We start from the raw sequence: 12,953 nt of genomic DNA, 5'->3' as shown, positions 1-12,953 counted from the left end.
CCCACCCAGACCCAATACACTAAAGCCTGTCTGGGAGGTGGTTACACCTCCCTGTGACGGGAAACCTACTGTCCAGGCCTCCACTGCCGGAGTGTCATCCAGCAGCAGGAGGTCAGATGCGTGTCTGTGGCTGCGGCATCCATTTTGTGATGCCAGGTCTCGTTTAAACTATTACCGGGCAGACCAGTGTGTACATGTCCTTCCCTCGAGAAGGGTGGAATTCTACCACTGCCGCCAGGACTGGCAGTGGGGTAGGATTCCAAAGTGTTTGACACCAAATACGACATGTTTCCATACAGTCATTCCAAAGTTAGCATTTACCGCAAGGTTATAATGCACTTAAGAGTATATGGTCTGGCTGCATCACAGAACAACCTCAGAGAATAGGCTCTGAAAGCTGCAGAGAGGCCAAGCTCAAGCATGGGCACCCTCTCACACAAAACCAAGCACTCTGCCTTCAGGATTGATAAGGCCTGCCATAGGACTGACTGATAGGTTTATATGTATCAGTGATTAAAGGTAGATATAGGTAACCTATATCTTAGTAAGAGGTGCATGCACCACCTTACCCAGGCTGCAGTCCTGTGGTGTCATTTTGGAAGGCTTCCTAGGGGTGACTTAATACATGCTGTAGCCCCTGGTAGGCCTCTTTGCTACCTAGGCCCTTGGTACCTAAGGTACCATATTTATTTATTTATTTTGAAAGTTTTATAGAGCGCAAACAAGACCCTTGCGGATATCAGAGCGCTTTACAATCAGTGATGACAATTATACAACAAAATAGAAACAGGTAGATCAAGTATACATAACATATTGTGCTATTGTGCAAGGTAAAACAAAAAGGTGCTAAACAGGAAAGTCCCGTTGGGACACGGCCATGGCAACTGTGAGGCCTAGTTTGTCTGGTTGGACCAGTGTCACAAAAGGACTACTGGTGGAGGTACTAGTGAACTCATAGTTCCCTTAGATAACTATCATGTGATTTTTCCATGACAATCGCTTTTACTTCCTTTTTGAAAAATGCCGTAGAGGTGATCAGTCTGGTTTCTGGGGGTAGTGCGTTCCAAATCCTAGGTGCCATTTTGTTGAATCGGTGTGGCTTCAATAGTAGGTTTTCCGCACTTCTTGTGGATCTAATACCACCAGAGATAGTCAATGTCTGAGTGAGATGGCTGGGTGCATTGTGGTGTATAATCTTATGAGTCATGCAGGCAATTTTCAGGTGAATTTTGGCTTCAAGTGGTAGCCAATTCAAGGATTATAAGTCCGGGGAGATGTGGGACCTTCTTTTCGAGCCCGTAATGAGTCTCACTGCAGCGTTGATGGAGGCTCTTAGTGGTGCTGTTGTCGATTTGGGGAGGCCACAAAGAGAGACACGTCATAATCCACCCTAGGGATAACTAGCGCTTGAACTGCCATCTTGAAATCATTGATCGGTAAGAAGGGTTTCCGCTTCCTCAATGTATTTATCTGGAAGTTTGCCCCCTTTGTTGCGTTGTTAATGTGTTTATGCATGTTGAGGTTGCAGTCAGGGGTTATGCCCAATGATTTTGCGGAGTCCACAATGGTTGGTTGAACGCTGAATGCCGTAAGATGTTTGAACCAGTCATGCAAGAGGGGTATTTTGGCGGGTGGAGCTATTAGGAGGAATTCAGTTTTTAGTGCGTTTAGTTTGAGATGGTTCTCAGCTAGCCATGACTGGGTGTTGTGTTAAGCAATTTGATGTCTTCTGGTGTGTGTATCTTAAGGTATAGTTGTGTATCATCTGCGTACATGTGAAATTGTACGTTGGATGCTTGGAACAGAACAGTAAGTGGTTCCATGAATAAGTTAAACAGTGTTGGGGATAGTGCGAACCCTTGGGACTCCCAAAGTTACTAGCACCGATTTGGACAGGGAGTTGTTGACCTTGAATTTTTTAGTCTGGTTTTGAAGAAAGAGCTAAATCAGTTAAGCACTGACCCTGATAGGCCCATTCTGTGATCAGGTTCTTGTGTTTGACCGTATCAAAGGCTGAGGAGAGGTCTTAATAAGATGAGTAGGCATGATCCATTCTGATCAAGTATTTGTAAAGCATCGTCAATTATGTGTGTCATAGCTGATTCCGTGCTGTGCCCTGCTCTGAAGTCTGATTGGTGTTTGTCAAGAAGGTTGAAGTGATCAATGTGTTTTGTCAATTGGTGGAGTACACATTTTTCCAAAAGTTTGGCCAGGGTAGGGCTATTGGAAATAGGGCGATAGTTGTTTAGGTCCGTGGGGTCAGCTGTGGGTTTCTTTAGGATGGGTGAAACTGTCCTACTTTGAGGGTGTCCGGGATGCAACCTTGGAGTGAGCTGTTGGTCCAGAGCGTCAGAATCAATGGGGTTAAGTCTTTAACAGCGTTAGCGGGGAGAGGATCGATGGTGTGATTGGCCGGCTTCAGGGTGCTGAGAATCTTGCCTATTGCTTCTTCAGTGTAGGTATCAAAGGAAGACCAAGCTGCGTCGTTTTTTAGTTCAAGTTTTTAGGTGGTTTGTTGTGACGACGACGGAAGAGTAGGGGGTGTTTTGGTGTGAGCACTCGAATGTAAGATTAGGTCATTGAGGAGATCTTTCTTGATGTTATCAGTCTTTAGATTAAAGAAGGTAGAGAATTCTTCACAAGTGGGCTGTGTACGAGCGATGTCTTATAGTTGTTGAAGTTCATCCTTAGATTGGGTTTTGATTAATTCAAAACGTTTTTGGGACAGTTTCTTGCTTGGTCTAGTTGGTGGCTGAAAAAGTCTGCTTTAGTGCGCTTGATCTTTCTATAGTAAGCATTTCTCTTTTTTCTTAGAGTTTTGAGGTGCTTGGCGGATGGGACTGATCTCCAATTGTTTTCTGAAGTTCTAAGACAACGTCTATCATCGTTAAGCAGATCGTTGTACCAGGCTTTAGAGTCTTTCGAGGAAACTCTTTAGTTGACGGGGAGCAACCTCATTAATAAACGAGGTCATAGAGTTGAGGTAGTGGTTGGTGAGGTCATGTACGTTGGTGAGACCAGCTGGAGGCTGGGGTAGCTTGTGGCTGTAGGCAGGTAAAGTGTTGGGGTTGAGTTTTTTCAAGTCTCTTTTCCATATCTTAGGTTTAGTGGATTGAGCTGCGTTAAGTTTCACTGTTTGCCTGATAAAGAAGGTGATGATATGATGGTCTGACCAATCACAGGGTAGGATCGACTCAAGCTGAATGGAGTCATTTTTGGAGATTATTAAATCCAAGGTTGCGCCTTTGTTGTGTGTAGGGCTGTTGCAAATTTGGGTGAGGTCGAGCGCGCCGATGACTTTTTGAGACTGTTGACCACTGAGTCGTTGTGGTTGCTCCAATGGAGATTGAAGTCGCCAAGGAATATTGGAGTGATTTGTCGTCCGGCGTTCATTGTGACCATGTCCATGAAGTGTTCAGTGAAGATGAGGTTGTCACCAGGTGGATGATAGATGATGTGTAACGAGCATACTGGATTGCCATTACTGTTGATGTCAATGCACATGTATTCGCAAGAGGAGAATACGTAGGATAAGGCTCGATTTACTGAGATGATACTACGAGGTATGCACTCGATTCCTCCCCCAGACTTATCACTCCTATCCACTCTGATGATGTCCTAATTTGGGTGTATAAGAATGTCAAGAAGGGGCGAGGAGGATTCCGTTAGCCAGGTTTCTGTTAACACAATCAGGTCAAGATCATGTGAGATGATGTCAGCTATGTCCACTGCGTGTCTAGAGGCCGATCTGCAGTTCGGAAGTGTGCATCTAAGACTGGGTGTGATGAGGGAAAGGGTGGGATCGAGTGCGAGTGTGATTCTTCTAAGATTATTATTGATTATTCCTCTATTATTGTGTGTGAAGGACCTGTGTGGGTTGGGGGGAATAGTAAGTATGGCCATGTGTGCGGGAGAGATGGGGGTCTAACCAAACTGGAGTGTACCTAAATTACTTGCAATCATTTTAGAGAGGAAGCAGCTAGGCTGGGGTCCCGGATAGCAGGGCCCTAGCCAGACTAAAGTCGAAAAACAGTGAAACACCAGCAAAAAGTGGGCGTAACCATAGTAAGCAGATCCTACACTCCCTTACAGATTCTTCTCCTGCCAGGGCTCAGACAAGTCATACTTGTGAGATACTTCTCGTGCCAGGGCTCGGACAGGTCATATCTGTGGGATACTTCTCGTCGCCGGTGATACCTGTGGGATACTTTTCATGCCAGGGCTTGGACAGGCCATATCTGTGGGAAACATCTCGTTGCCAGGGCTTGGACAGGTCATATCTGTGGGATCCTTCTCGTTGCCAGTCGAATGCTCAGGTCTATGCCCTTGAGTACCCATACATGCATGTTTTGAAGTTATCTAATTGGTTCTACGATGAAGGCCATAAACCTGTGTTGTGGAACCTGTGAGTGGCACCTCTTACAGGAGCAGCTTTGAATCTTTGCTACTCTTGACAGTGTGGGTAGAACCTGTTGGACAGTTTGCCAGACTCCGTCCTCTGCTAGCCTTGTGCCCACATGAGGCGTTCTCCCCACCTGATGGCGTCTACCCTTTACCTTCTGTACAGCAATGCCGGGGGCGAGCAGATCAACCGCCTCGCCCTGGAGTTTTGGCAGAAGCAGACGGACCGGGAAGAAATCCAACTCGAAGACTTGGAGGCGGCCATTTCCAAGGCGGTCTTGGACAATCCTCACAGTGAGTACCGAGGGAAAGGTTTGCAAACGAGGGCTTTTCGCACACGTCATAGAAGTGATGGTTATATGTTTACAATGCAGGACTACAGCCATTGCTAGAACTGTCTGACTCTCCATAGAGCGCATGGAAGCGATCGCCTCGAAGCAGGGGCGCTGCAGTGTAGGCGCTGTCTTCTCTTGCGGTCTGTTCTTTCCTGCATCAACACCTCTCAACTCTACCGTCCCTTTAGGCCTCGACTACAGGTAGCTTTGACAGTCTGTTGGCGAGACCAGTTGTATCTGATACACAACCTGTACTTTCAGTGGACTTTGGGTCACCAGTGGGTCAGGAGTTGGTGGCTTGTTTTCGTTTGTTTATCCAATGGTCCATGCTTTGCTCTCTGTGCTTGCATTTGTCGCATCCAGCAGTATTTCGGTGTAAATGTGTTCTGAGTGTTTTCTTATCCTTTCACTTCTAACCTCATGAGACTTTTTTGTTGCATTGTTCCTTACTCTCTACCTCCCTTATTTCTCTTCGGCCCCTTTCCCACATGCACTATTTTCGCTTCCAGCCCTTCCCCACAATACATTTTATCTTTCCTCATTTATGAAGGCACATCTGCTGCTCAGTGCTGCCGGGCCACTTGCTTCACTTCTTCCACTTTTTAGGTCTCGGCTAGCGAAGGCTGCGCATGTGCAGTCTCGCTAGCGGGATCTTATGTCTTCTAGTAGGGAGGTATACAAGCTAGCTCTTCTCCATTGGCTGGCTTCCTAAACGACGGCCAGCCATTGGAGAAGAGCTGTGTACGTCACTTTAAGCCCCGTCCGTTTTGGCCCCTTGCGTTTGATTTACCAGTCTAATAACATGTTAGACCGTAAATTAAAAATGGCCTTGGATAGAAAACCCATTGCAGAATTGGTGGACTGAGCTTGTGTATGCTTCATGACGCACACACTCCTGTGCCAGCAATAAATCAATTTCGGCAAGGCCAATAGCTGGGCTCTTTGGTGTTTGCATTGACAGTGCTCGTTTGCCATTTGATGCTCCTCCCTTTTGTCACCCGCACACAGGAGCCTGTGATTCCGCACTGATGCTGTGTCCCCGAGCCTGCCAGACTGACGTCCCGACCCCCACCTCATCCGAGGCAGCGTCCTGTGCAGGGAGATTAGTCCTTCCTGTGCAGGGAGGTTAGTCCTTCCTGTGCAGGGAGGTTAGTCCTTCCTGTGCAGGGAGGTTAGTCCTTCCTGTGCAGGGAGGTTAGTCCTTCCTGTGCAGGGAGGTTAGTCCTTCCTGTGCAGGGAGGTTCGTCCTTCCTGTGCAGGGAGGTTCGTCCTTCCTGTGCAGGGAGGTTCGTCCTTCCTGTGTAGGGAGGTTCATCCTTCCTGGGTTTCTGACCGCAGTGTGTACCAGTCTCTCTCTAAAGCAGATGCCTCTGGTTTGGGCCGGGGGTCTTGTAGGGCACAGGCGTCTGTGCGCCACCCTCTGGTGTTTGGACGCCGAACACCCAGCCAGGTTCAAGGTTGCGTTTTCAGGTCATCATGTGTGCAGCTCTGTACTCTCCGGCCCCAGTGCGCCCTCACCTGCTCTTCCCCGTCTCATGGAAATGTCTCCAAAATGAAGGAAAGGAAGTCACAAGTCGCGGCGCGCTGGCCCCACTCCCCCCACTCCGAAGGCAGCAGTGGAAGAGCCATCCTTCACAGCTGAGACACCTCACGCCTTATCCCTCGTGGGCTACTTGGCGTCAGGCATGTTCACTGGATGTCTACCGCCTGTTCACTGGATGTCTGCCGTCTGCTGGCTGCATGGTTTACCTCCTGTTCACCGCGTGTTCTCTGTGTTCACCGCGTGTTCTGTGTTCACCGGGTGTTCTGTGTTCACCGGGTGTTCTGTGTTCACCGGGTGTTCTGTGTTCACCGGGTGTTCTGTGTTCACCGCGTGTTATCTGTGTTCACCGCGTGTTATCTGTGTTCACCGCGTGTTGTCTGTGTTCACCGCGTGTTGTCTGTGTTCACCGCGTGTTGTCTGTGTTCACCGCGTGTTGTCTGTGTTCACCGCGTGTTTTGGTTTCACCGCGTGTTGTCTGTGTTCACCGCGTGTTGTCTGTGTTCACCGCGTGTTGTCTGTGTTCACCGCGTGTTGTCTGTGTTCACCGCGTGTTGTCTGTGTTCACCGCGTGTTGTCTGTGTTCACCGCGTGTTGTCTGTGTTCACCGCGTGTTCTCTCTGTGTTCATCGCTCTGTCATGTGATTGTGCTTAGGGTTTCCAAAATGCAATAGCCGCAGTGTGGAAGAAGTTAGAGGGCCCTTCCCAAACACAATGGCACGCTAGACTGTGGCGATGTCTGGCGATGGAAAGAATGGCGGACATAGTAGAAGACAAGAGAGCGGGGTTTGATTACACATGGGCCACCCGGTAGAGTATTTGTCTGAGGGCTTGCCCCTTTTCGCTTGTGGTCCCAGGCTACGGGCTCATCACCTCTTCCATATCTAACTCACCTGTCGAATGTGACTCCTGGGCGGAGAGGCATCGGGGCTTTGTGGTGAGCTCTGCGCACCGTGGCCGGCCCTCATCATTGACCAAACATTACTTTTTGATACCGCGATACCACTGTTAGTTGAGTTTTGTGGGAAGAATGGCTGGGAGTGGGAGACGCAAGTGCTACTTAAATAACGAATCCCACAAGGGGACTAAAGCATGATGTTTTAATGATTCAAGCACGCCTCCTCCAGATGGGGTACATAAAGATTGTTGATATCTCGAGTCGAGTCCTAGTACACAAGATGAACATGTCGTTTGAATCTCTGTATCTCTTGAACTATGTTATGCTGGTGCCTCCCACTGCTACTTGTTTTGTATGTGTTTTTAAAGAACTGAAACCAATAAAAATATTTTGAAATAAAAGCCGTTTATGTTTTCCTCCAACAGATGGTTTTTGGAAATCCCAAATCTTTCAGGAGAAGTTGGTTGATGTAATTGTGCCGTTCCTGCCACTGCGGCCGAGCCATGTCCGTCAGTGTGCCCGGAGTGAGCTGGACATGCAGGGCTTGCTCCAACAAGACCGCGTCATCCAGTCTGTGCTGAATAGCATTACCTTCTTCCCAGATGAGGAGAAAGTGTTCTCGTCCACTGGCTGCAAAACTGTGGCTTCTCGTATTAACTTCTTCTTGTGATCGGATGTGCTGTGGACTGGCCCATGGAGCCCAACAGCGAAGCCGTGCCCACGAAGGGCTCTTGGCGTTTACAAGAAATCACCTCTTGATGCTCTGTGACTGTAAGAGGGTATTTGAAATACAGTGGATGTGATGATATGGACTGTGTCCAGAGGGGCCATCTTAGACTGAGACCTCTGCAGAGGTGAGAACAGCTGCTCGGCGTCTTGCCCAGGGTGTGCTCAGACCACACCTGCCTTTGAGCCAGTGTGAGCAGGGACCACTGTTGCCTCTGACCTGTTAGCAGAGACCGTATCAACATCTGAGCATTACTCCGGGAATCACTAAACTGCATCCAGAGGAACTAAGTGAAAATTAGACGCTGCTTACGTTTTGATTCTTTGAGCTGACTATACTACAGAATGTTTTAGGGTTGACACCAGAGTGTCCACGTAGCCAGTAAACTAAGGAGCAGTTCTATCCTTTGAGCAGGCTAGGTAGTGAGCTGAAAGGTGGGTGTGTCCATGGGCCAGGCTAGTGGTGTGAAGAATGGACGCTGTCAGAAGAGCTGGCTGTGTGCAGAATGGCTAGTGTCGGAAGAGCGGGCCTGGTAGGGGGGTGACTGGCAGGAGTGTCAGATGAGCCCCCTGGCAGATGGCTGACTGGCAGGTGTCGGATGACTTAAGGGGCTAATGTGTGCCGACAAGATGTGTCGGAAGAGCTGACCAGTGGGGTGCTGACTGGCAAGTGTCTGAAGACCTTGTGCCCTGACGCACAGGTGTGTAAGAGCAGGCTGGGAGTGCGCTGGCTGTCAGGTGTGTTTGAAGAGCTGAGTGGTGGCATGCTGACTGGTGGGCGAGTCAGAAGAACAAGCTGGTGGTGTACTAAGTGAGAGGTGTGTTAAGAGCCGGCTAGTAGTATACCTGCAGAGGGTGTTAGACGAGCTGACTGCTGCTGTAGTAATAGGCAGGTATGTTGAAAGAGTTAGCTGGTAATATACTGACCAACAGATGTGTTATAAGAGTTGGCTGGTGATGTGGTGAGTGGAAGGTGGTTTGGAGCTGGCTGGTGTTTTGAAAGAGCCAGGTGATGGTGTTCTAACTGGCAGGTGTGTTGGAGATGGCTGGTGGTGTGTTGGAGATGGCTGGTGGTGTGTTGGAGATGGCTGGTGGTGTGCTGAGTGGCTTGTGGTGTGTTGGATATGGCTGGTGGTGATTTGGAGATGGCTGGTGGTGATTTGGAGATGGCTGGTGTTGGAGATGGCTGGTGGTGATTTGGAGAAGGCTGGTGGTGTGCGGAGTGGCTTGTGGTGTGTTGGAGATGGCTGGTGGTGTGTTGGAGATGGCTGGTGGTGATTTGGAGATGTCTGGTGGTGTTGGAGATGCCTGGTGGTGTGTTGGAAATGGCTGATGGTGTGCCGAGTGGCTGGTGGTGTGCCGAGTGGCTGGTGGTGTGCCGAGTGGCTGGTGGTGTGCCGAGTGGCTGGTGGTGTGCCGAGTGGCTGGTGGTGTGCCGAGTGGCTGGTGGTGTGCCGAGTGGCTGGTGGTGTGCCCAGTGGCTGGTGGTGTGCCGAGTGGCTGGTGGTGTGCCGAGTGGCTGGTGGTGCTAAATCTGTATTATTTGTATGATGCAGATCAGGCCAGATATCATCTTGTGTTGGAGAATGAAAGTTTCAAATGTAAATCTCTGAATTCACCACTCTTGAGCCAGGCAGGACACCGGGCAGCAGCACGGATCCTGCACCAAGTTTGCCTTCAGCAGCGAGAGCCAATTCAACATGTGGTAGTGACCATCAGATGCAATTTTCCAAAATGAAACCTCTATTTTAAGAACATATTTTTATTTTCTTTAATAAAATTGATGTAAATTGCCTGTTGATGTTGTGTCCTTTGAAGCATAAGACGCAGGTTCTTGTGTGCCGAAGTGTCTCCTGGGGTGTGACGAGCCCGGTGATGGCCGAGTCTTGCACACTCGCCGTCCGGCTCGGACTCCTCGTCCTCAGTGGTCACTGCGCTGAGACTGACCCATACTGACCTGTCCTGCAGCTCAGGCGGATCTCGCAGGGTGGTCCAGAGGAGAGGGCGGTCACTTCTGGGCTATGGCAGGAGAATCCTATATCTGGGAGTGCATTCACCTGCAGTGAAGGCCCTGCGCGTCGTCTTAGTGTAGGGCCGATGTAAGGCCCATATTCTCCCAGTGGACAGGAATCTCCGGAGCCATGCTGCCTTTCGAAGCCTGCACAGCCTTTCTATCTGCCGATGACATCCTGTCGCCTTTTGTCTGCAAAACTCGCTGGATCTCCTGATTAATCTACAGAGAAACGACATCAAAAGATATTAATGCACACAGCAGGGGAAGTTTATCGGGAATTAATGCGCACAGCAGGGGAAGATAATAGAGAATTCATGCGCTCAGCAGGGGATGTTTACAGAGCCTTCGGGCCCAGGAGGGAAAATCTTACAGGAAGCCAGTTTACAGTGAATTCGTCCATACAGCAATGGATGTTCACAGTAGGGGTTGGTGAAATTCCGCGAGGGGAATTCAGCACATCGCACCTCCTGCACTCATTTTTAGCACCGGGACCTTGTTCCGAGCTGTAAAATCAGCACAAACGGTACTACGCCATGGGCCAGCGGGTGCAGCTTCTTTCTACCATTAGAATAGATTTTCTACTCGAGCGGCAGCTTCCTCAACTCAAATGGTCTCAATTGCCTGTGTTGTGAAATCACACCAGGAGACATTCTAGTGCCCAAAGATCACGCTGGGGGGGGCGCAAATTCTTATTCGCCAACTTAATGTTGGTGATCTACGCATGAGAAAAAACTCTTCCACATGGCAGTTGGAGTTTTGCCAGAACTCCACACTCCAATCAGATGGAGCAAAACTCCGCCGGCAGGGCAGAACTTTTTGCTTATCCCTAGTTTACAGTGCATTCATGCCCTTGGAGGGAAAACTGTACTAGAAGTATATGTACACAGCCAGGAAAAGTTTACAGGGAATTCATATACACAGCAGCAAAACTGTACAGCGAGTTTGTGGGCATGACAGGAAACGTTTAAAGGACGTTTGCACACATCATAGTTAGATCGAGTACAAGCCTAAACAGGGAAAGAGTCAATAGAATTAATGTAAAGCGGGAGTAATTAATGCAAACCAGATGAAAAATTAAAGAGGTTAGTTCATGGAAACAACGGGTAAGTGGGAGTAATTTATGGACAATACAAGTAAATTTGCTGCTGTTCATGAAAACCTCAGGGCAGGAGTAAGTCATTCTGTAGAAGTGTACGTTGTTGATCACATGCTGTGCACTCTCCTGCCTTCTAGTGTTGGGTTTGCAACATTACACTTCGTTTTTAGGTCTCGCCTAGTGAACGCAGCGCATGTGCTGCTTCGCTTGGCGAGACACTATTATTGTGGCTTTGGTGAGCGAAGGGAGACAAACCATGTGCGCGCACGGACAGGCGATGTGCACGCACATGGCGTCTCCTCTGCCTCACACGCTTCCACCGGTGTCTGGAGCACGGGGACAGGAGATGTGCACGTGTTGTTACACACTAGCCCTTGTTACATTTCTCTTTCTTGTTGTCTTTTTTAATACCGCGCTTCAAAGCCTGAACTGGCCTAGTTCTTGAATGAAAGTAAATAGATGTTCACATTGTTATTGTACAGCACAAACCCATGCAGTGTTGTGTACGAAGACCCCCCCGGCACGTTTTTATAAATGAGTCTCCTTGTGTGAAGCAGCCGCAGGTACAAACAATGTTTCACGTGAGTTGTGAATAAACCCACGATGGTGTAAGACTCCGGGGCAAACCCTGGGAAGTCCTGGGTCTGTTCAGCCCAGTGTGTCCATCTGTCGTCGCCCCTCCTCCACCTCACGTCTCCTTCCTCCTTCCCGTTCTCACACTCTGCTTTCCTCCTTCCCTATCTCACTTCCTGCACACAAACCTTTCCTGGCTTGGGGCCAAATCTAAGAGGCTTCAGTGAGATAAATGCATTGGAAACACAAAAAAAGCTTACTGCAAAAACAAGCACTTTCCCAACACTGGAAGCTGTGTGAGTGTGCGACCTAGAGGCGCAAGGCATGTCCAGCGTTTACGGTCTGAGGTCAGTGCACGGAATAGCGGTCGCAAAGCCTGGGGTTCACAAGATCACACCTCAGATCCGTGGTGCACGTCTGGCACTCACCAGTCTGAGGCCTGTGCACGGAACTAGCAGCAGGTGATATGGATTCAGTGAAACCTCGCCTGGGGACATATGGTGGCCACAGGCAATAGTGAATGCTCCTCTGAATGTCATTCCCTGATACCAAATTTGTTTTTGAAAGCATCTCGGGGACAGAAGCCCGCACACCTATCACTAACAAACTATCCCCTGCACCAGGGACTAATGCAGTGTGTCTGCACGTCTCAGGGACAGGGAGACTGCACACCTCAGGGACTGGGCGCAGGCACACCTGAGGGACAGGGACAGAGAGCGTGCACTCTGGGACAGGGAGTTGGCTTTGGTGAGTGAAGGGAGAAAAAATGTGTGCGCACGGACAGGCGATGTGCATGCGCATGGCGTCTCCAATGCCTCACACGCTCCCACCGGCGTCTCTTACAGCGCGCACAGGGACCGGAGATGTCACACGCGTTGCAGGGCTGGCGCTTTAACATAGCGCATGCATGGCGCGCGTTCACTTTACCTCCCCCCCCCTCCATCGTCTTCTGAGACGAGGTTTGCGTTGGACCCAAACTTTCCCAATCTCTCAATGGCGGGCCCAAACAGACGCTATTGAGGGCTGTATTAACCCACCTTTCAGTTGTACAGAGCCGTATGATGTCTTTGGCAATGTTTTCTTTCCTCCAACAAGTTCTCCTGATTTTGCCGGTGACCTTGCATGTCCTTGATGTCTCGGCAGCGGCTGGAGGCGAATTGTCGATGAGAGCCCCTCCCGCTACAGCTCTGACAGTCAGTGGGCCGGCAGTTCACGTCTGCTGCTTTTCCTCCTCGCCTCGCCTTGCCATGACTTCCACAGGATACGCTCTCCCACATACCGCAGCCAGACACCAGTACTGGCGAGAAAGTGAAGGACTCTGGAAATTCTGTCTGCGATCGGGTAAGTCAGCCCCGTGCGCAGGTGCCCTA

The 12,953-nt window shown here is 49.6% G+C and overlaps 2 protein-coding genes across 3 annotated transcripts in view; one reads left to right on the top strand and one right to left on the bottom strand.

Annotated features, from left to right (window-relative positions):
* Positions 1-9,695, top strand: part of TOR2A (torsin family 2 member A) — a 58,390-nt gene extending 48,695 nt beyond the window's left edge. For both annotated transcript variants that reach the window (XM_078646655.1, XM_078646654.1), the window contains exons 4-5: positions 4,568-4,695; positions 7,600-9,695. In XM_078646655.1, coding sequence (XP_078502781.1) covers positions 4,568-4,695; positions 7,600-7,844 — 373 coding nt within the window. In that variant the 3' untranslated portion in view covers positions 7,845-9,695. The remainder of the gene's footprint in view (positions 1-4,567; positions 4,696-7,599) is intronic.
* The window catches only part of TTC16 (tetratricopeptide repeat domain 16), a 414,481-nt gene continuing 411,172 nt past the window's right edge, over positions 9,645-12,953 (bottom strand). Inside the window, exon 14 of the mRNA XM_078646652.1 lies at positions 9,645-10,133. Within this exon, the coding sequence (XP_078502778.1) occupies positions 9,984-10,133 (150 nt within the window). The 3' untranslated portion in view covers positions 9,645-9,983. The remainder of the gene's footprint in view (positions 10,134-12,953) is intronic.

Source organism: Lissotriton helveticus, chromosome 5_2 (genome assembly GCF_964261635.1).
Source record: "Lissotriton helveticus chromosome 5_2, aLisHel1.1, whole genome shotgun sequence".
In the NCBI taxonomy this organism is placed as follows: domain Eukaryota; kingdom Metazoa; phylum Chordata; class Amphibia; order Caudata; family Salamandridae; genus Lissotriton; species Lissotriton helveticus.
The sequence above is the reverse complement of the archived record's forward strand: the minus strand, read 5'-3'. Positions and strand labels throughout refer to the sequence as shown.